Genomic DNA, 22975 nt, shown 5'->3' with positions numbered 1-22975 from the left:
GTTATCGGAACTTCAGAAATAATTCAGTAGAACAGCTAAAGGCTTGAATCAGCTCCCATTAAAATCAATTGAAAAAGGTCGTTGACTTCAGTGGGAACTAGGTCAGGTCTTAATGATGGCAAATGTCACCAATGGATTCTGTCTTGCAGAAATCCTAAACCCTCTGAATTGTCACGTCCATTCTAGACAAAGACAATAACACTTCAGCTAGGAGTACTGAATATAACTTGCTACTCTATTTAAGAACAGGCGAACCTCTCTGGTCTGGCAGGACCATGGATGTTGCTGGAGCAGAGATTCTCCAAGAGGCTGGTGGCAGGGAGCAGAGCCAGGAGCCTAGGGGCAATGGAACCTGGCGACTGTGGAGCCAGGAGCCCAACGGCCCTGGAGCCGGCTGTGGATCTGGAAACGGGAGGGCAGTGAGCTACATGGCCAGGCCATCAGCAGAGCCCAGCAGCCAGGAAGAGAACACGGCCAGGTCTGCTGACAGACCCCAGGAGGGCTCAGTCTGTCAGGAGACGGGCCAGAGTTGTCCCCTGCTGCTCCAGTAAACTCCCTCGTGTGGGACTTGCCAAGTCCCAAGGGTACTGGACCAGGTCCAACCTGTACAGCACTTTACATTCGTCAGCATGTAGCAGAAGTTTCAAGTGTCTTAATCTTGTTTTACTGCTTTTGGTCCACAGGTGGCCAAAGCATTCTGGATGGCTATCGGAGGAGACAGAGATGAGATTGAAGGCCTCTCCTCAGATGAAGAAAACTAAGTTCTCTGTAGCTGTCTGTAGATGACCTGCTGTGATATTCCAAAAGTAATGGTGGTCATTTCTTACAATCCACAAACTCACATTTTGCTGAAGCTGCCATTGGACTTTGTTTGCTTAGAAAATTTAAGTGATTCTCCTTGTTGTGGAGAGTAGCACATTCCATAGCACCTGAAAGTGCATTAGATTGTGTTGGTTCTCCTGCCTATATTCTCTCTCTCTCTTCTCTCTGTCAGGCTATACTCGTAAGGCAGCGTGCACCGTCTCTATCCTTTGTAGCGAACCAGTTTATTTTTTTTCCAAATAACCATTTTTATGGAGCCCTTTGCTTTTAAAAAAATTCACCCTTGGTTGCCTTTTTTTCAAGGGGTTGTCCAATCAGTACTTGAATCTAAACTCAAGATTTCAGCCCTGGATTGGTCTAAAGCTTTTGCGTAGCTTTAGAGCTAATTTACTGGGTTAAAGGAACCAGACTCATTTCAGCCATGGACAGAACCCTGCTGAATAGCACTCCATTGTGAGATGGTGGGATAGGCTGCAAGATGAAGCCTGTTTGCTGATTGCTATCAATATTAAAAGTGACCTGGGGACAGGCACAGGCCTAGTACCGGTGAATTTTATCTTAAATTCCTAGTAAAAGCCATCACTCGGCAACACTAAATTGTCACATGACAATGCCTCACCGCCTTAGTCACTGGTATTTATTAGAGCCAGCAGCAAGTGGGTGGAGTATTGTTTTGTAGTGGCATCAACTGCAGGAAAAAGTACAGTAGATGAACAATGTGTGCACTTAGCGTAGTGTTCCGCTGCTGCTGCTTGTAGATGCTTAGTCTTCAGAGTGTGTGTCTCTTCTGCCTTCTGTTGTCCAGGTAGCAGAAGACTGAGACTGTATTTAGAGTCTGAGTACACAAGGCACCGTTGAATAATCACTATGAAGACAAGAAATCCGAAAGGAAGAAGATGGGTGACAAGGAAAAAAGCCAGTTGCCAGTTTAGTCTGCTTTTCTCATCAAGCCACTGCCCCTCAGAGAGCACTAAGGATTCCGTGAAAGGAAGTGGGACCTACCTTAAACAGTGGCCCATAAATTCCATGATAACTTCAGCAGAAGAGAAAAGCCACTTTAGATGATGCAACCAGCAGGCTTGCCATTATTCAGGGCAAGAACCATGGCTGTGCCTCTGGCTTATCACGTGCAACAACTCGTAGGTGCCAAGTGTACACCCTTCTCTGCTTGAAAATAGCCAGTGTCAAGATAATCTTTTTTTTTTTTTTAAAGATGCAAAGCTTTTACTTTTCTGGTATTTGTGCCTCAGTCTAAATACATTTTAGGGATGCTTGAGCCTCTGCTTTCAGTGGAACTCCAGAAAAGTTGAGGTTTTGAGCACCCCGTGATAGTATGGTCTATTGTATCCACAGAACACGAGCTGTTCTTTCGAAGCTGGATTAGGACAAATGAAGATAAAACTATAGGGTTGCAGGAACACTCAAAGCCATAAATCTAAACTAAAAGTAGTGTAGCCATAATTAATAGCAACTAATGCTACTTTGATAGTAGTTGTGGGTCAGCTCTGAGGACTTGCAACCTGTAGTGAAATGGTCCTTTCTGAATGGTCCTCTGTGTTTTGTCAGCTCTGTGTTTCTCCTTGGACTGAGTTTGCAGGAATCCTGGTAAGGTCTCCAACACACTCAGGCAAGCATCTCAAGTGAAAGTCTGCAGGAAGGAACTGTTCTCTCTTCAGAGCGATCCTCCCAGTCAACAGTGTTGGAAACCTAACTGAATGGCTTTGAGACTGCTCTCCTATTGCGTTCTTTTCCATTTCACCCAGTTCAAGCCGTTCTGTCCTCTGGGCTAAGAGGAAAGAGCTTTGAGGAGGAGGAGACCATGGAGTTCTGTTTTCATGCCTTCTTGCTAAATATTCAGTTACGTGGGAGGGAGAGGCACATGGCAAAGGAATAGAGCAGAGTCATATAGATCCACTGAAGAGCATGGTGTGTTAGAATGCTCTATAAACCAGATTCACACTGTACATCTGGCAATTGTCATAAGATCTTCACTTTAAAAAAAAAAGTGCTGGCAACTGAAGCCATGCACATCAGTAAGAGGTATGGACCGAAGGAAGGCATGGAATGAATGCACCAACCAGGGCTGCTGACGGGCATGGAGAGAGGGGAGGCAAAGGAAGCAGCCGCCCTGGGGCCTGGCGATTGAAAAGGACACAGTGCTCCCCGCAATGGACAGAACCCTGTGCCCCTGAAATTGCCTCCGGAGCCCCTGGTGGAGCTGAAGAACTGGCTGGGGGATGGTACCCCCTCCCCATCTTCCACATTCTGCCTGAGGCCCTGCCCCTTGTGGAGGGCCCAGAACCAGCTCCTCCCAGGGCTTAGCAAAATCTCAGCAGCCCCGGCACCAACCCAGCCTAACCACTATTGCTAAAGGGGTGGGAGATTTGGGGGGCTGAAGCAGGTAGGGGTGACTAGATCTTTAATGATTGGCAGTATGTGACCAGGACAGTGCCAGCACTCTAGAACAGCAGTCATTACCCAGCAGTGCCAGCAGAGTCTGGGGAAAGAAGCACAATAGGTGCCGACCCCAGGACTAGTGGTCTAGCTCCTGGTCTTGCCACTTGCCCCAATATTAGCACATTGAGGAGTGCAAGGAAACAGCTGAGAGCTGTAAATGTCTATCCCATCAATTGACGCACTTTAAACAAATTCATTTGAATGAAACTAGCTGCTATGGATAGAAACTAGGATGGAAATAAAGTCAACCTTTCTTAGATTTTATTGCATTGTACTATTTTTTTTTAATAAACTTTGGTAGTGGTTTTGGCTGCAAGATTTCTTACCATAATAGTAGAGAGTTGAGAAATAAATAAAACACGTGTTTGTGGAAAAGCTGCTCTATCTTTTTAGTTTTTTTTTTTAATTTATGAACTGTAGCATTACAAACATGGAAACGGACATTAAAATGCTATTTAAATACATCTGCCAGTTTGGAAATAATTATCAAACAATGGTAATTATCCATTTTAATTCCAGGTTAGAAGTTCTGTAATGACATGGCTTACCCTAGGCAAACAGCACCCCATGGGCTCCATTGAGCTTTCAGTCTGGGCCCTTTAGTAGTCTATTTAACTGTAAAGATTCCCTTTGCAATTTAAATTGGTATTCAACCCCCAATGCAGCAAGTTACTTACACACTTGACTTTGGAGGGACACTTGAAGTTAGGTACCTTGCTGAACTGGGACCTGAAGCAGGTGGGTAGTATTGCTCTCTGATGTCAAATAGCTGCTGGGGTTTGCCCATTAATAGTAAAGTACTTTGGGATAATTCAAGACAGTTTCTCTCCCTCCCTCCCCCCCCCCCAAAAAAAAAGCATTAACGCTGTAGTTAAAATGGAAATTATAAGTTACTTAGACTCCAGTGCTGCAGCCTTAGCCAGGATGTTTGTAAAGGGGTGGGTGTGATGATAAATACAAAACCCCAACACGAGACTGGATGACGGGGAACATTCCAATCCCTGCACCCTCAAAACCTCTGAAGTCAGGAAAATTCAGCTGAGGGTTTTAGCAAAGCAAACTTGGGCTTCTATTAGACACCAATGACCAGCTTTTAATATGGGGTAGCTACTATCACCCCAAACAAGACATGCCTATCCAGGGATAAATTTCCAGAAATCCATCAGTCTACACATTTCCCGTGTTGCTGCTTCTAGTTTACCCTACTGGTCCATGGAGGACTGCTTGGTCATGTGATGCTGGCTGACTTCAGTGGAGAAAAACTGAGCAGATGGGAGCGGGGGAGGTAAACACAAGTAGAACATGTGATGTCACTTCTCCCAGAAAGGACAAAACTGCAGTCTAGCAAGCAAATCATACAGAAACACTGTCTCAGCATTGCTCTGCTGGGGATGTAGCTGTTGAACTTGTTTCTAAATTCCAGAGAAGCTAATTCATCTGCATGTAATCTCCCGATTAAACCACAAACCACACTACAGAAAAATGTTGTGGAACTGCTGGATTACCCATTACATTTTGTAAAATGGAAACAGTGGAACTAATTTTAATCTCATCCCTTCTCTGTATGAGAGAGTTGAAAAATGCAAGCTTTGTACTTCTAAAAATTTGAGTGACTTTCACTTAGAGGGGGGAAAAAAGTCACCTCTTCGTTGACCACTGGGTATAAATGGAGACGCTTGGATCTCTTGACTAGCACTTGCTTGGCTTCCACCTGAAATTGCCCCCTTGTGCTTTCAATCCATAATTGGGGATTTGCAGATCTCAGTTAAAAACAGGTGAGTGTGCATTGAGTTCACTTTTCATAGATGCAGAATGATATCTTTTAAACATAACCCAGGGCTACCTATGAGCTCAGGGTTGGCAGTATTTGTTATCCAGACTTTGAAAATCCTCCTAAAGTTATATGTTGATTCGGCCTTTTCAGAAGGGTATGACTCATAGACTTTAAGGTCAGAAGGGACCATTATGATCATCTAGTCTGACCCCCTGCACAGTGCAGGCCACAGAATCTCAACCACCCCTCTTAGAATAATCCTCTCACCTATATCAAAGATATTGAAGCATTCAAATACTTTGAAGGACCCAACATGCAGAGAGTCCTTCAGCTGTAATCTGTGCCCAATGCTACAGAGGAAGGCGAAAAACCTCCAGGGCCCCTGCCAATCTACCCTGGAGGAAAATTCCTTCCCGACCCCAAATATGGCGATCAGCTAAACCCTGAGCATGTGGGCGAGACTCACCAGCCAGACACCCAGAAAGTTCCCTATAGCAACTCCTATCATCCCTCCATTGACCTATTTCCAACTGATAATGAATGGTCAATTAGTTACCAAGATCATGTTATTTCATCCAACCATCCCCTTATAGAATCATAGAACTGGAAGAGACCCCAGAAGGTCGTCAAGTCCAGCCCCCCGCTCTAGGCAGGACCAATCCCATCTAAATCAACCCGGCCAGGGCTTTGTCAAGCCGAGACTTAAATACCTCTAGGGATGGAGACTCCACTACTTCCCTAGGTAACCCATTCCAATGCTTCACTACCCTTCTAGTAAAATAGTTTTTCCTAATATCCAACCTGGACCTCTCCCACCACAACTTGAGACCATTGCTCCTTGTTCTGCCATCTACTTGAAATGCATCTTGAAATGTACTTCCTTATAGTCCATAGAGATGCTAATGCTGTTCTGTGTCCCATTCAGGTTGGAATTCTGTGTAATAAGCAAAGCAGTGCCTGAACTGGTCACAAGCTTATTACAGATGTAAAATTATCAGAAATTAAATTACCAAAATTCATGATTAAATACCATTGTTAGGAAACCTCCAATCCTGAAAAACCATGAGGACTACAGGAATCAACATGACTAAATTAACAACAGGCTGGGAATTCTTAAGGGGAAAGGTGCTACTTGCAAAGAAAACCAGAGAAGGGCATTTCAAATTGAAACTAACTATACTTGGCAGTTTTGAGGCAATGCACTTCTTCCTAGCCTTAGGCAATCAGTGGTTGCTTTATGTTCTAACTTAAAGCCTGAGTACTTATTCTTTCTAATGTAACTATAGATGCTATACTGTTACTAAGGGTGATTCTGTTTTTTTAAAAATGTACTAAGCTCTTAGCCTTGCAAATGTGGCAGTGATTTCTACAAGTTGGTTAGGACTACAGAGGGAAGGAAATATCCTTTTATTGGTTTTATTGCCTACAGGACCTCCCATTCTGAAGCCTTACAAAAGAGAGCTTTTCTTCATGTACCACTGAACTGCGGCCCCCCAGCTAGTGGGGAAAGTCGCAGCCATCTGGACAACCACCATGGATCATAGCATGCTACTGCATTACAGGGTAAATTGTGGCCAAAAGTCCTAAAAACGTTAACAGTGCCCAAGTACACAGGGCTTTTCTGAAAAGCTGCTGCACATGGGATCTTTGCTGATGGGCTATCAGCCAGGCTGAGTGTGAACCATTACTTCATGCGTATTCACCCAGCATCTTGGGACCAGTTAAAGCATGGTTAAAAGTCCTCTTGCCAGCACCACACTGGCTCAAAATGGGAGAGATACTATTCCTACTGTTTACACTAAAGTTATTGCGGATCTGGGAATGCTGGATCTGTACCAAGCAGAGAAGTGCCACACCTCTGGAAGCAGCAGCACTGCCAAGCGAGAATCAACCTAAGGAGGAGGTTGCTAGTTTTCAGGGATGGATGAGATGAGAAATGGAACCCTAAGATGGGAACATGGGAAAGGTCTGGGACTCGGAGAAGGGAGAGTCGAGTTTCCTACCTGCAGAGTTCTGCTACTGTCCTCCTTTAGAGCCACTTGCTTCACCTTGTTCACCCTTCAGCAATACCATCTTCCTTTCTAACAGGTTACTTGTCCTTCCCTCTGCCTACCTGCCATGTTTCCTGCCATAATGTTCAGAGACAGCTGTGTTGAAGAGGCTGAGGAGTACCACAATGAATCATGGGGAAATGAGCACAGGGGAAGCTAAAAGTAAGCTAATGTGTCCATTTTTAAAAAGGGATGACTCCAGTAAATAGAAGCCTATCAGTCTGATGACAATCCCTGGCACGAAAGAACGGCTGATACTGGACTTGACTAAGAAAATTACAAGGCAGTATTATAAATGCACACCAACATGGTTTTATGGAAAACAGATCCTGTCAAACTAATTTGAGATGACAAGTTTGATGGATAAAGTAATAGCGTTGACATAATGTACTTAGATTTCTGTAAGGCTTTTGTCTTAGTGTCTCACGACGTTTTGATTAAAAACCAAAACGGCACCCATTAAGTGGATTACAAATGGAATTGCAAATGGGGACTCTAAATCTGTTTCCTAGGGTGGGGGCACACTGTGGTCTTTATGCTATTTAAAAGTTTTATCAGCAACTGGGAAGGCAACAAAGTCATTACTGAGGAAGTCGCAGAGGACATAAAAATAAAGGTGCTTGTAAAAAGACGATGAGTCACTGATTCAGAGTGATGTGAATCACTTAGTCAATGAGGTGCAAGCAAACCGTGTTTTATAACTAAACGTGAACTTATCTAGGCACAAAAGACTGTATGCCACGTGCACAATGGGACTCCAGCAGTGATTCTGAAAAAGGTTTTAGGGTCCGAGTGGCTAATCAGCTGAACATGAGCTCCCAATCCAACACTGTGGCCAAAAGAGCTAATCCTGGGATGCACAAACAGGAATAGAAGCAGAGAGGTTTTTTGACCTTTGTATTTGGCACTGGTGAAATATTGCATCCAGGGTAGGGGTCTAATACTGATTATTGAAATTGAAGTTGCACAAAGCAACAGGCCACCACAAGCTGAGAACTATACATCTGCTAACCAGGAATTCTCCATCATACTCTAGTTTTGGGCATTAAAAAATTCTGCTTGCCAAGCTATCATACAGATGCATCATTCTAGAGTTATGCTACAAGAGGGGGTTTCCTGCCAGACGGCATCAGTGATTTGTTAGAAAACATTGGCTTAAATAAAAGCCTAAAGAGGAATGACATTTCAGACATTTTGGATAAGGCATTTGCAATGTGTAATTGCTTCATTACCTATTTCATTTATCACAGAATTTTGTTTGTATCTCTAATTTCACTGTCATGACTAGTTTGTGATACTGAAAAACAAAAACTCAAGAATTATATATTAAGGAGACTGCTAAGAGAACGAGCAGTGCAGTACTTAAAATCTGAAATTGATTTACTATATTACCTTTGCTTTTGGCAAACCTAGTGAAAATCTGGATGAAGCCAGTGCATTACCACATCGTTGGAAAGCAGAGTGGAAAAAGCATTCTTCCTTAAACCCCTTATCAAAAAAAGGGGGCTGGGGGGAGGTAGTCTACTGCTCAGTTCTATGACACACTAGCAGGGCAATTAGTCCAGTTCATAGAAATAGATTTTTTGGCTCCAAGTTATTCTACTTGGTGAATCATGTTTTTCTGAGTGTGCTCCAACACTGTGATGTCAGAATTAAGCTCTAGTTTCAACAATGCATGCAGCATAACTGCCTTCCACTACTGCTCTTGTACCTACTCTAGAACAATTCTTGCACAATTCATCAGTGCTGCAGGTCCAGCAAGTGCTACACCAGTGCAAACTGCAGTAGAGACAGGGCTCACGCCTTCAGCACCTTGCTGCTTAGCCATTGGACAGGCCAGCAAACAGGGCTGAGCAAGAGGCTGTCTCTGCGAGCTGGATCTGGCCAGCTTAGCACTTTCATCCAGCCCGCAGCAGCTCCCACCTCCGCCCCTAGCGTGTTGCCTGGGAGCCTCCGGGGAGGAGCGAGCCCTTTCAGCTCCTGCGATTTAAAGGGCTTGCGCCTGCCAGGCAGCTGCCAGCAGGCGCAAGCTCTTTTAAATTCCTGCTATTTTTAAGGGCTCACAGCTCCTGGAGCCAGAGCCGGGAGCCTTTTAAATAGCTACAGTTGCAAGGGCTCCTGGCCAGCGGCCACCCTGCCATTCCCCCACACTCAGGCCAATCGAGACCTGGGAGTGGGGGCATTGCGCAAAGTCTCCTCCCCCCACCGGGAGCACACAGCACAAGAGGGAACCGCCAGCTGTTTAAAACAGCTAGTAGTTCTCTTTAGGCACTAACAAGGGGTGGGAGGGGCTAAGACTTCACATGCTCTCCCACCCTCAGGCTAATCAGGGTCTGTGGGTGGCGAAGTCTCCTGGCCCGCCCTTTTCTCCCAAGGCCCCTCCCCTTCCGGGGCAGCCAGCAACTGCTTCAGAAATTCCTCAAGTGGCCCCCCTTCAAAAACGATTGCCCACCCCTGCTCTACACAGCTGTCATTAGTAAATGATGGCCATTGAGTTTCCTAGTGTTGGCATTAGTATTTGAGAGTCTGGTATCGGGTTGTGACAATATGCCAAAAATAAACCGCTAGTTCCCTGTTTAATTAAGGTGACCACAGAGAAGAAAAAACAGTTACTGACCTTGTCACTGTTGCTCTTTGAGATGTGCTGCTCATGTCCATTCCAGTTGGGTGTACGTGCGCTGCTTGCAGGGATTCCAGAACTTTTTCCCTTGGCAGTATCCGACGGGCCATCCAGGGAGCCCCCTGGGGTGGTGCCAGCGTATCAGGGCATATAAACCCCTGCTGGCCCTCCAGCTCCTCAGTTCCCTCTTGCAGGAGTCTTCCCATCAAGGGGAGGTGGGTGGGATGTGGCATGGACATGAGCAACACATCTCGTAGAACAACAGTTACAAGGTAAGTAACCGTTTTTCTTCTTCAAGTGCTTGTTCACGTCCATTCCAGTTAGGCGACTCCTCAGCAGTACCACAGGAGGTGGGGTCAGAACCCTATTCTGCAATGGACTGTAACGCAGCCCTACCAAAGGCTGCATCGTCTCTGGCCTGCTTTGCAATGGTGTAATGGGTTGTAAACGTACGAATGGAGGACTGCGTGGCCGCCCTGCAGATCTTGAGGATCGGCACCTATGCGACAAACCCCATAGATGAGGCCTGCGCCCTGATGGAATGGGCCGTAAGCGGGGGCACCATCCAGGCCACAAGTTCATAACAGGAGGTGATGATGCAGGAGGTGATTCGTGAGGACAAGCACTGGGCCAGCACTGAGAGACCCCTCATCCTTTCTGCTATAGAAATAAAGTGGTGACTCTCTTCTCCTATGGATGTAGAAAGCTAAAGGCCTTCCTCATGTCTAGGGAATGCAGGAACTGCTCCCTAGGTGTTGTGTCGGGTTTCAGGAAGAAAACGGGGAGATGTCCTGGGACATGTGGAAATCCGGCATGACTTTGGGCAGGAATGACAGGTGTGGGTGAAGTCTAACCCTAAGAAAATCACATACGGGGGCTCTTGATGTGAAGGCCCTCAGCTCTGACCCACTCTCTTAGCTGATTTAATGGCTACTTGGAAAACTACCTTCCATGAGAGGTGCTTCGGGGAACAGGTAGCCAAGGGTTTGAATAGGGGGCTCGTGAGTTTGGTAAGGACCAAATTAAGGTCCCACATAGGTAGGGGTTGGCGCATGTATGGATACAGCCTGTCCACCCTCTTGAAGAATTGCTTAACCAGCACATTCGCAAATACCATCCTGGCCCCTTTGCCCAGATGGAATGCCGCAATGGTGGCCAGGTGGACTCGAAGGGATGAAGTCGATAGTCCTTGCTGCCCAAGGTGCAGGAGATAGTCCAGGATGAGGGGAATGAGGCCCCCATAGGAACCACCCCCACCCTGACCCTAGCAGTCCAAAGTGAGAATTGCTTCCATTTAGCTTCATGTGTCTGCTCTCCATGAGGACTCTCCTAACTGCCTCTGAACAGAGGTGTTCTGGTCCGGTTAACTACGAAGGTTCCAGGCTGCCAGGTGGAGGGATGATAAGTTCGGGTGGCATAGCCGCCCCTCCCTCAGGTCCTGGGTGATCAGGTTTGGAGCCAATGGCAGCATGATAGGCTTCTCCACTGCTAGGTCCAGGAGCATGGGGTACCAGTGTTGGAATGATCATGCTGGGGCTGTTAAGATGACTGATGCTGCACGTCTACTGTTCATTTCTCCTAGGCACTTCAGACAGGAGTCATGTGGATTGCCACAGGGCATGGATTTAGAGCACTTCACACGTGGCTTAAACCCATGGGGCTCATCTAGACTACGCCGAAGTTCCGAAAGAGGACTTCTTCTGTGGGCAGAGCTTTCGAAAGTGAAAGTAGTCGGGATGCATTTATTTTCTGCACCACGCCTCCCCCCTTTGAAAAGCCATGTTAATCTCATTATTTTGAGGAGGAGCCACTTTTCGAAAGGGGGAGGGGTCTGCCAAAAAAACCCACGTCCCGACTACTTTCACTTTTGAAAGCTCTGCTTTCGAAAGTGAGATCGCAAGAAGATATGCAAATTTCCACAGAATTTGCATATCCTCTTTCAGAACTTCGGCATAGTCTAGACATAGCCGTGCGGTCCCCAGGCTTCCCCTCCCCAGGATGGGAGAGATAAGAAGGGGAAACTCCCCTGATAAGAACAGTCAACTTTAAACTAATTACTCAACTTAACTAATCTAATCTACAATACTAAGAACTGTATTTACACGCTAAGAGACAGACATAGCTAAGTGTGCCAGCTATCATCACAGGCGGTAAGAAGGAACTGAGGGGTGGAGCGCCAGCAGGGGTATATATGCACCGATATGCCTGTGCCACTCCAGGGGGCTCCCTGGCTGGCCTGATGGATACTGCTAAAGGGAAAAAAGCTCTGGAATCCATGTACGCAGCGTGCACACTCCCAACTAGAATGGACATGACCAAGCACTAAGAGAAGAAACTATGGTTCATTTCTGAAAACACAACTGGAGTCATTTTCTAGCACAAGGTTTGAAAGTTCTGCAGAGGAAGAATAGCACACACAGATGATGTTCAACTCAAAACCAAGACAACTGTACCATTGCTAAGTGATGCATATATGCAACTCTAGGTAATGGGCTATCTATACACACACATCCAGAAAAGTTTAGTAACCAAGGTCTGTAGTTTTACAAGACAAGAGTTGAAAAGAGCTATTTTTAGTCTTGCCATTATGAGATGTAGCCCCCAAAGAGGAGAGATACGAGTGCTGTATGCTTTTGGGGGTGACTGATGAATGCTATGGTTCACAAAAATGCAAAAGTCACGAAGGACTGGAGTTGTGCATAATAAAGTTCCTGCATGCAACTTCCCCATGGCAATTCCAAAGCATACATGTTTTAACTTCTGAAGACAGATTGTCCAATTCCATAAGTTTGCATCATGCTGTATCTTTTGTTGCTGCTTCAGGCCTTTTTTTCCCAGATAATTAAGGCACGTAAAGCTTTCAAATACAACTGCAACAAGTTTCTACTGTAGGAAGCCTGATTAGACAGCAAATTCCTTATTTGTTGATCTTATTACTAGGGCTGTCAAGTGATTAAAAATAACAATCTTGATGAACTGTGCTCTTAAACAATAATGGAATGCCATTTAAATATGTTTGGATGTTTTAAAATACATTGTTTTAATTTAGAACACAATACAAAGAGCACAGTGTTCACTTTATATTTGTTTATAAATACTTGCACTGTAAAAAACAGTATTTTTCAATTCACCTCATACAAGTACTGTAGTGTGATCTCTTTATTATGAAAGTTGAACTTACAAATGTAGAATTATGTACAAAAAGCCTGCATTCAAAAAATAGAACAATGTAAAACTTTAGAGCCTATAAGTCCTCTCAGTCCTACTTTTTGTTCAGCCAATCACTCAGACAAATACATTTGGTTACAATTTGCAGGAGAAAGTGCATCTCATTTCTTGTTTACAATGTCATCTGCAATGTCCCATAACACTGTTGTATCCTGCATCACAAGAGATTTACATGCCAGATGTGCTAAAGATTCAATTGTCCCTTCATGCTTCAACCACCATTCCAGAGGATGTGACCATGCTGATGAAGGGCTCTGCTTAATAACAACCCAAAGCAGAATGGACCGACACATGCTCATTTTCATCATCTGAGTCGGATGCTACCAATAAGAGATTGTTTTTTCTTTTTAGTGGTTCAAGTCTGTAGTTTCTGCATTACAGTTATTATGAAAGCATGCTCCACATCCCCTCTCGCCCAGATTTTTGGACAGCACTTCAGATTCTTAAACATTAGGTCAAGTGCTATAGCTACTTTTAGAAATCTCACATTGGTACTTATTGTCAAATCTGCTGTGAAATTATAAAACAAATGCCCTGATAGCACTTTATGGACTAACAAAACATGTAGGTGGTATCATGAGCTTTCATGGGCACAGCCCACTTCTTCAGATGACTGTGAAAGCTCATGATACCATCTACATGTTTTGTTAGTCTATAAAGTGCTACCAGACCATTTGTTGTTTTTTAAGTTTATCCCGTACAGACTAACTCAGCTACCCCCTGGAGCTTCTGCTGTGAAATGTTATTAAAACAAACATTTGCTGTGTCATCTACTGATACTGCTATCACATGATATATATGGCAGAATGCGAGTAAAACTAGAGCAGCAGACAACTCTCCCCCAAGTTCAGTCATAAATGTAATTAATTTTTTTAATGAGCATCATCAGCATGGAGGCATTTCCACTGGACTGGTGGCTGAAGCACAGAGGGGCATATGAATGTTTAACATATCTGGCTCATAAATACTTTGCAATGTTGGCTACAAAAGTGCCATGCAATCACCTGTTCTCACTTTCAGGTGACATTGTAAATAAGAAGCAGGAAACATTGTCTCTTGTAAATGTAACTAAGCTTGTTTTTCTGAGTGATTGGCTGAACAAGAAGTAGGAGAGTGAACTTATAGGCTCTAAAGATTTATATTGTTTTGTTTTGGGGTGCAGTTAAGTAACAAAAACAATTCCTACATTTGTAAGTTGCACTTTCACAATAAAGAGTTTGCACTACAGTACTGGGGATGAGGGGAACTGAAAGATACAATTTCTTTATCATTTTGAAGTGCAAATATTTGTAAAAAGTATTAAGTGAGCACAGTACACTTTGTATTCTGTGTTGAAATAGAAATCAATAGATTTGAAAATGTAGATAAAGCATCCAAAATATTGAATATATTTCAACTGGTATTCTATTGTTTAACAGTGCAATTAATCACTACTTTTTTTTTAATTAATCATGTGAATTAACTGTGATCAATCAACAGCCCTACTTATTACTTCAAAGGAAGGGGGAAGGGCTTCTAACCCACCTATCACAATGTAAGTCATATTACAACCTGATTACAGACCTATCCATTACTAAGGCTACATTTCAGTCAGGTATTTTTAGTAAAAGTCATGTACAGGTCATGGGCAGTAAACAAAAATTCATGGCCTGTGATCTATCCATGACTTACTATATACTCCCAAAACTTAGGGGTGGGGATCTGCTAAGGGGATGGCCCAGAGGGCGCATGGCTCAAGGACTGGGGTTGGTGGGGCTAGGGCAGGCTCCCTACCCAGCTCCTGTGAAGTGGCAACCTCCAGCTTCTAGCTCAACATACTGCCCCTGTTCTGCAACTCCCATTGGCTGGGAAATGCAGCCAATGGGCACTGCAGGGGCAGTGCCCGGGGGCTTAGGTAACACATGGAGCTAGGAGCTGAGGGAGGGGAGTTCCTTTCCAAGGAGCACTGCCCCACACCTCAACACCCAGACCTGTGCCCTTCCACTCCCAAGTTCCTACTGCTGGAGAGGCAGGAATGCCAGAGACTACCCCAGCAGCAGTCAGTGCACCTGGCTTGGGGACTGCCTGAGTTGCTCAGGTAGCCCCCAGGACAGGCACGCTGGCTGCTGCAGAAATCACAGAAAGCCACAGACTCCGTGACAAAACACGGCATCTTATCCATTAAGTACTGCTTTGTGTTTATGATGATTCTCAGGCTCATCTGAAGAAGTGGGCTTTGCTCACAAAGGCTCATAATACTATACTTTTTTTGTGAGTCTCTAAGACACCACAGGACTACTCGTATTTAGGTGTAAATTAGAGCTAAATAACTGCACAGAACCCTGAGAGCCATGACTGGGGGCTGTAAACAAACTTTATGGGACTACGGGAAACTTGACCACACCCCTTATAAGAGATCATCTGTTTAACTAAAATAATGCTGGACCACAGATGTTGCTAGACCAGACAGTGCCGGATTAGAGAGGTTCAACCTGCATATGATGTATATAGAACTCAATTAGGAAAAGGCCCTCGATCAGGGCTATTCAACACGTGGCCTGTGGGCTGCATGCGGCCCGCGGCTTGTTTGTTTGTGGCCTGCAGAGCAGTTTGAGTTTATGCGAGGCTCAACATGTGACTCATGGGTGGGATCCTTTGAACATCGCCTCCACTGGGAACACGCTCCACAATGGTGAGGTGTCTCCCAGGCAGGGTGAGCACTGAAAGACGCGAGCAGACAGGCTGGAACAGACGAGTACAGAGTGTGAGTGTTTCTAGACCCCAGGGAGGAGGTGCCAGGAGCACCAGGGCATTGTGGGAAGTGCTTTGTATTCATGCCCGTCAGTGTGAAAGAAGCTATGTGCATATATTTGTATATATATTTGCATGAATATGCAACCACACTTAAGCTGCAGCCCTGGGCATGTGCTGTGAGTATCATTGTGGCCCCAGGGGCTTCCAAAGTTGAGTAGCCCTGCCTTAGATGCTATAATGTGGACATCAAGGTCCATCCACTTACATTTATCTCCTTTGGAAAAATGAAGGGATGAGTTGCCCATGATATTTCAAACTAAGATTTAAGGATTTTATACCTGATGCTTAACTCTCAGAGGTGTAAATACAAGTCATTTTAGAAACAGAGGTCAGGGTTAAAGCTATAGATAGTTCTATGTACTCCACAGGTCTTTGACAACAATGAGTTTCCACATTTCAAAACTGCTTGATGAGCAAGGACACAGTTTGATGTATTAGGCAAGTTCTGAAGAGTTAGCCCTGTTTGATTTTCCTGAAATTGGCAGCATATCTCTTTATCTTAACACCATGATGCTTCTCTATTTTCCAATCAAGTGGTAAATAAAAAGAAATAAATAAACCTGTTGAGATTTCATATATCATTTTCTTGTGGGCTTCATACAGCAAAACTTGCAAAACTTTAAAAGGAAGTCTTTTTTGTGTGCAATCTCATATTTATACACACAATTTAAGGACATTTTTAGTTGCTGAAGATACTGTTGGTTCTGCATTGTGAACTGTGATTTCTAGACTTGCAAATGTATTCCAGCTCAATTCTCATGTCTTTAAGTACAATGACATCTACTTGCTAAAGAGCCTTATTTTTAAAATTAAAGTTTATTAAAATGACAAAAATAGAACAGTTTCACATATGAAATAAGAGGGCATACATGGTACAGGCCTTTAGTAACAGGTGAATAATGCTTAAGCTAAAGCACATAGGCAACTGCACCATTCATTAACGTACAATCTCAAGTTAAGAAAATCTAAGTACTAAGGCAAACATGCTCATAAACAAGAAGGGGAAACAATTCCCTCCAGCAACAAAGAGATGGGCCTCCTCCAGTCTCAAGATGAAAGAGGATGCAATGGTGCAACTTCATCCAGTAGTCCCGTACAGGAGGAAAGATGAACCAAAACATTTACTGAGTACTCATTTATTATTTTTAAAGCCTCATTTTGTTGTAAAATATTTAAATGAGAAGACCTGAAGAGCGCAGTGCAATGGCCAACCTGTGTACAACACTTACTGTTAGAAGACAAAAGAACAGCCATCCAAACAATTGAAGCAAATTGAAGCAAATGGAACAGAAGCCCATATTTTGTTTAATTTGCTGACCAGTTCTAGGACAGATGTCTAGCTGCTCCCATAACAGCATCAGAGAGGAGCACATGAGAAATCTCAGATCTTTCATTTCAACCCTGAAGCGCTCTGTTAAAAATTAAATATTTGATTCATTTGAATTTTCTAAGAAACTCGATAAATATTAAAATGTATAAGAATATACTGAATTTCTTAACCATACAGCTCAGTCAACTACTATATGGTGACTAATAATTTCTCATTCTAGCTTAGACCAGTTTATTTTGATATTCCATTCCTTCTACCTACCCAGGGCCTCAGAGTACCAGGAGAACTCACACTGAGATATTTTCTGTGTTGTTGAAGTCATCCACAGAGCTATGCTCTACCTCCTAGTGCTTCTTCCAGTTACTAACTGGAATGAGATACGGACGTATACACTAGCTGCTTCAGACTCAACTATGTAAATCTGTTACCCTAGAGAGTGTCTCTGTACAGTTCCAAGTATACTTGACTCTAAGAGGAGAGGAAACTGGCTGAATAGAAATTATTTCTTTAAGGTCACCCATCCATCATCATTCCTTGGATAAATGTTTGTGGCAAGAACCTTGAGGAAAGTTGGATATGCTTCCAATTCCTCCCACACGCCTACGTTGTAGCTGTTGATTAAATCAATGTATACCACTGGATTTTACTCTAAGACAAGCTAAACACAAAATACACACTGCAATTCTGACCAAAATATTAATAAAAAAATTCACCACAGTCATTAAAAATCACAAGGCCATCTGTAACGTCTGCCAGCAGCCGTGCCCTTGTGTATGGCTACACTAATTAAAAAGAGTCAAAGTTCCTGCTACTGACTCTGTGCTTGTAACAAAAATGTATGAAATCCTGGTAATCTAGCCAAGACTACAGATAAATGAGAGGCTATTCCAGTACAGATATGTAATCTAAGCTAAGGCATGATCGACTGCATACATTTGTGCTACATATCAAAGCTACAATAATAAAGTTTTAGAAAATAAGTAATAAAACAAAACAACCCACAGGCACCTCTGGAGCAATGCTGATTACAATAAGCTACGCCCAAGTGCTATCTATTCCCTTTCAGTAGTGTCACCCACAAATGGCATGATTAAGACACACAAAGTACATTTCAAACCTGATGGGGAACAAGCTTTTATGTGAACAATATCCACTTGAAACTCTGCAACACAAAACCTTTGGATTGCAAAGTTTCCCCCCTCTAATTTTGTCAACTGTTTAAAAGGTACATAGTACTTTGTACCTGAACTTAAGGGGACTTTAAAACCATAAAGCTAATAGTGAGAAGGCAAAGAAGGGAAAGGGGAGGAATTTAATATTCAAATTAAGGCAAATTTTCCCCTTATTATTTTATCTAACTGTACTAAAAGGCCTACATTTTACAGGAATGATGATGTTGGTAACCATAGTGTACCACTGTAATCTGAATGCAGCTTTCTGTGCTATATATTCATAAAGGTTAGCAGGTTTTTACCCTCTGCCAAATCAAACAGATACCTGGTTTGCTAAATGAAGTCCACATGCATATCAGACCCTGAAAGGAAGATTCTTTCCATGAACCTGCCCCCTTTCCATAGCTGCTACCCTGCTAATTCAATCTGAAAGTCAAACTGGGATTTTTCTGGTTTACACCATCACTAGTTAAAGATTTGACAATCAGAATTTAGGAGGCCACTTTTGTTACTAAGGCACCAGAGAAAATAGAGTCCAGCATTCTCCGTGATTATGTAAGGAAGTAAAATGGGGTTCATGCAGTGAAATAAGTAAATCTGACTATAGATGGTCATGGAAAAAACCAGGGGCCACTTTTACATAGCATTTTTTCTAACCACAACAGCAATTCAAAACAGCTCTGTATCTTTCCATGCCATTATGTCAAAAGCTCATCTCTAGAGTGAAAGAAGCCAACTTATATCAAATCAATCCAAGTGACAGTCAGACCTCTTTTTAAATGGCTCATGAATGCCATACTACTCAGACCCCCTCGCAGTGCATGAATCACAGGCATTCATAGTTCAACAAATTCAAACGCACTGTAGAAATAGTGAATGACAGAACCCTCCAGTACTCTGACTCAAGCACTAATGCTTCACGAAAACTCCAGTCAAAGTTGGAGGAGAAGAGTCTGGAGTGAGAGCACAAGTCTGCCTGGGAATTCTCAGCCATGAGCATGAATTACACATTAGAGGTTTGATGGACAGTCATTCTCCAAGACATCCCTTTAGTTGCTATGAGAAAACAAAACCGGCAAGGAATCTCCTGAAAGACATTTTGAATGTGAAACTGAAGGCATAGACACTCTCCTGCAGGAAGGGAAAGAAAATTTGTGTAGCAGGGTAAATCTAGGAGAATTTGTTCAGTATGCATACTAAAGAAAGGCTTCCTTGGTGATGCCTCCAAATACAAACATTGAGTTAGTAAACCAATTATTTTGGCCAGTAGAGAAATGGGTACCAGGGTATGTAATAAAAGTCTTAGTACATAGACCAGACACATGCAAACATTTGAAGTGCATCTGCAATGGCATCAAAAACTCACTGCCCAGTTATGAGAGACAGCCCATGATTCTGCAAACGCGCACACAAGTATGCACAAGAGTAGTCACATGGAGTTCAGTGGAACTACTCGCATGTCTAAAAGTTAATCACGTGCATAAGTGCTTGCAGGATTGAGGCCTTATTTATCACAAAGCACTGCCAAGAAAAGTCTATACTGCCCAGAGTCAAACCTAGGTCTATAATAGTCTTTCTATCAGATTTCCTCAGGAAATTCTGAATGTGGTAGGCTTTTTTTCCTGACATTTTGGCACAAACATGTATGATATTTAACAAGAACAAAGAGAAACAGATGATTGTGTGGCAAAGAATAAGTTATGAAAAGTGTATGGCAAATTTTAGCTTGCAGCAAGCAGTGTGGGTTTGTTTTTGTTTTTTCCAGTTATAGAAGTTATTTCTGCTTGCCATGACAGTCACTACTGGGAACAACTACCATTACAACGGTCGAGTGTGGATGGATATTAAAAAAGAGTATTTTACAATACATGTAAAACACACTCTCCTCTTATATTTTTTCCAACAGGCTCCACAATACCTTGACAGTAGTTTTTAACAAAGTATTTCTCTATCTGAGATGTTATGGCTAAACTGTTAGATTGGCACATGACAGCATTGTGTGCTCTAGTGCAGGGTATTCCCATGTGCTCTTTCTGAAAGAGCAAGGACTGGTTAGTTCTTCTCCTAAGCCCCACCACTAAATTCACTAAGCCCATACAATTTAAGAAGGGTAAGATACCATTCAACATTTAGAGACTACAATACAAAAGTTCATGTAATTAATGCAAAGGGTCTACCTCACTAGGTAGGCTTAACTCATCCAGATGCGGCAAGAGCACATTGCAAGGAGTTGCAAACACTCGTCTGAAACTTGCCCTAGTCAATCAATAGCACTGCAGCGACATTAAAACAAATCTTAACATAGGTCTTTTGCTGCCCATACATCCAGTCTCTAACATTACTGTGGTATTAACTGTGTATCTTGCACAGAAAGCCAGGCCTGCCTCACTGCCCACTGTCTGACAAGGGAAACTCCCTCTGGGGGACTCCTCAGCGCTTTGCAGGAGGGCTCTCTCTTGTGAGAGAGTGTGTTGTTTTTATTTAACACCTCTGCCCCACTGTTGCTGTGGGCTGATTTAGAAAGGGCAGACATGGCTGTCAGGCAGTTGGAGAGTAATGCAGAAGTAAGGCTTGGCGGGAATGTTCAATGGTATCTGCTGTACAGAGGTGCTACGGCTGATGTTCTGTAACACACATGGAAAAACCGCCCCTAGCCCAGTGAGCACCTGGTGAAAGCAGCTTTCCCGTACTTGGAGCTGTACATAGCAGAAGCAACATAGGCACAACAAGGATTTAAATGAAGAGTGCTTGCTTCACTCCACTAAAACAGAAGTCCATGTTCTTAGCATAAAAACATCAGCTTCAAATTCTTCCTCCAATGGCCTATACTATGTGTTAACGGTGTTCCAGGGAAGTGGCTTAAAATGGACACTTCATTTAAAAACAACCTCTTGTTTTGGCAATTGATGTTTTTCTGATCATGTAACTACTCTGGGGAATTTATTTATGACGCTTTTTGCCAAGGGTTAACCTGATTCCATATTCCAGAGTCCTTGTTTTCCCCGCAAGGAGACCATTTCCTTAAGATACACTGGAACAACGAATGCTTGGGGAACCCATTTGAGTAAGGACCTTGTCTAGCCATTGCAATGGGCCATTCAGATGCAGTTCAATCCAGCAGGGGGTACTGGTTACAGTCTGCCGCCTAGAAGAACAATAAAAAAACACAACAGAACAGAAATGTAACTTATAAAACTTTACAAATTTGAACATTCTTTCCTGCTTAGATAATAATCCTGCATGTTACTCCAAAGGAATGTCTTTCTTCTCTATAAGATGTTTTGTGCATATGCTGCCAAATTTTTTTTTTTAAATACCCCCTCCCCAGAAAAATCCTTTGCCCCTTTCCATATGCTTTTATGATCATGGCAGGAGACAACTGCAATAGCATCTACTTATGCTTAAAGACTTCTAAAAGAAGGCAACATTTGATCCTCTAGATAAAAAGAAAGGCTACTGTCTAAATGCCTTTCACAGACCTTGCCTCTCATAATTAGACTGAGCTAACACTTCATACGTGTGTAATTTAAAATAAAAATCAGGATACTCACTCAACCAAAGAATTAGGTTTTAGCATCTGGTTAAAGTTCAGATAAGGCAGAATTTTGGAAAGATTTATTGGGATCTCACCCAGTCACCCTCCACTGACATCTACACCCACTCTGCAGAGAATACCTGGCCGTGTGCAGAGGGGGGTTCAGACTTATGCACTGGATCTCTGTATTTCCCACCCTTCCCCTCTCCAAAGGCTTAGAGCCCCTGCAGCTGCCATAATTGGTGTGATTATGCTGTTTCCAGGAACATTGTGGGGAGGAGAAAAGTTGGAATTTGACCAACTTAACAAAAGGAGCAGCTAAGAAGCAGAACTGGCAAGCACTGTAAAAATAAATGTATATTATATATACACACGCATGAGACCAGTAGGTATTTCAGAAACACGTCATTAACTTATAGGATGCCACTGACCTAATCTAAACAATTCAAGAGCTGAGAAGTAGAAGCTGTCGTTGGCAGTGGGGGTGGGGGAAGGGGCGAAGAGAAGGCTTAGCCAGAGCTGCTGCCTAGTGAAACTACTATTTTGTCCTGCCTCGCCTCCCCCCTCCCCCCACACCCCCATCAACCTGCCCTCCTTCTAAACCCTTCCCCTACAGGCCAGGTGCCATTTGGAGTAGGCGATGTGCCTCCAGAAGGCATGAGGTCGTGGACCCGGGAGGGGAAGGCCAAGGGACAGGCTAGGCCATGGACTGAGTGTGCAGAAATCTCTCCTCTTGCCTGAAAGCAGCAAGTTAGCTTTTCATCAAGGAAAAGCTTAGGGGCTTGTTCTGGGGCTAGGAGACTGTTGAAGAAAAGAAGGAAGAAGAGGGAGAGGCTGGAAATAAGCACACTCTATAGCTCAGCTTACAGCCCATCTTCAGAGCAATAAGGGTTAATCGTTTCATGCGGGGGAAGCCAAAGCCTCAGTGGTCCTGGGGAAAAGCTGCTGCCAGTATTCAGGGGCTGCTCAATGCATTGTGGAACAACTATTTGAGCTGTAGATTAACCGTGAGAAGACCCCTTCTTAGCTGCCTACTTAAGTGAGAGGTGCAACCTATTCTGTCTATGAATGTACACGCATTACCTTCTGATCTTAAAATGGAGAGACTGTCTGGAAGGCACCACACCCATTCCCAGATCAAGTCTGGCTGACCAAAATTGGTGGCACACTGTGTGTAGCCACAAGAGTGGGTG

General features: G+C 43.5%; 2 protein-coding genes across 5 annotated transcripts in view; one reads left to right on the top strand and one right to left on the bottom strand.

The window, feature by feature from the left end:
- Nucleotides 1-3584, top strand: part of AAGAB (alpha and gamma adaptin binding protein) — a 33759-nt gene extending 30175 nt beyond the window's left edge. For 3 of the 4 annotated variants that reach the window (XM_075896868.2, XM_089782091.1, XM_075896866.2), the window contains one exon: nt 684-3584. In XM_075896868.2, coding sequence (XP_075752983.1) covers nt 684-761 — 78 coding nt within the window. In that variant the 3' untranslated portion in view covers nt 762-3584. The remainder of the gene's footprint in view (nt 1-683) is intronic. The other variant, XM_075896867.2, reaches the window with a different exon arrangement.
- Nucleotides 2825-22975, bottom strand: part of SMAD3 (SMAD family member 3) — a 120576-nt gene continuing 100425 nt past the window's right edge. The window contains exon 9 of the mRNA XM_006132066.4: nt 2825-21392. Within this exon, the coding sequence (XP_006132128.3) occupies nt 21269-21392 (124 nt within the window). The 3' untranslated portion in view covers nt 2825-21268. The remainder of the gene's footprint in view (nt 21393-22975) is intronic.

This window comes from Pelodiscus sinensis, chromosome 14 (assembly GCF_052426305.1).
Source record: "Pelodiscus sinensis isolate ZL-2025 chromosome 14, ASM5242630v1, whole genome shotgun sequence".
NCBI classification, from domain to species: Eukaryota; Metazoa; Chordata; order Testudines; family Trionychidae; genus Pelodiscus; species Pelodiscus sinensis.
This window is presented reverse-complemented; position numbering and strand designations above follow the sequence as displayed.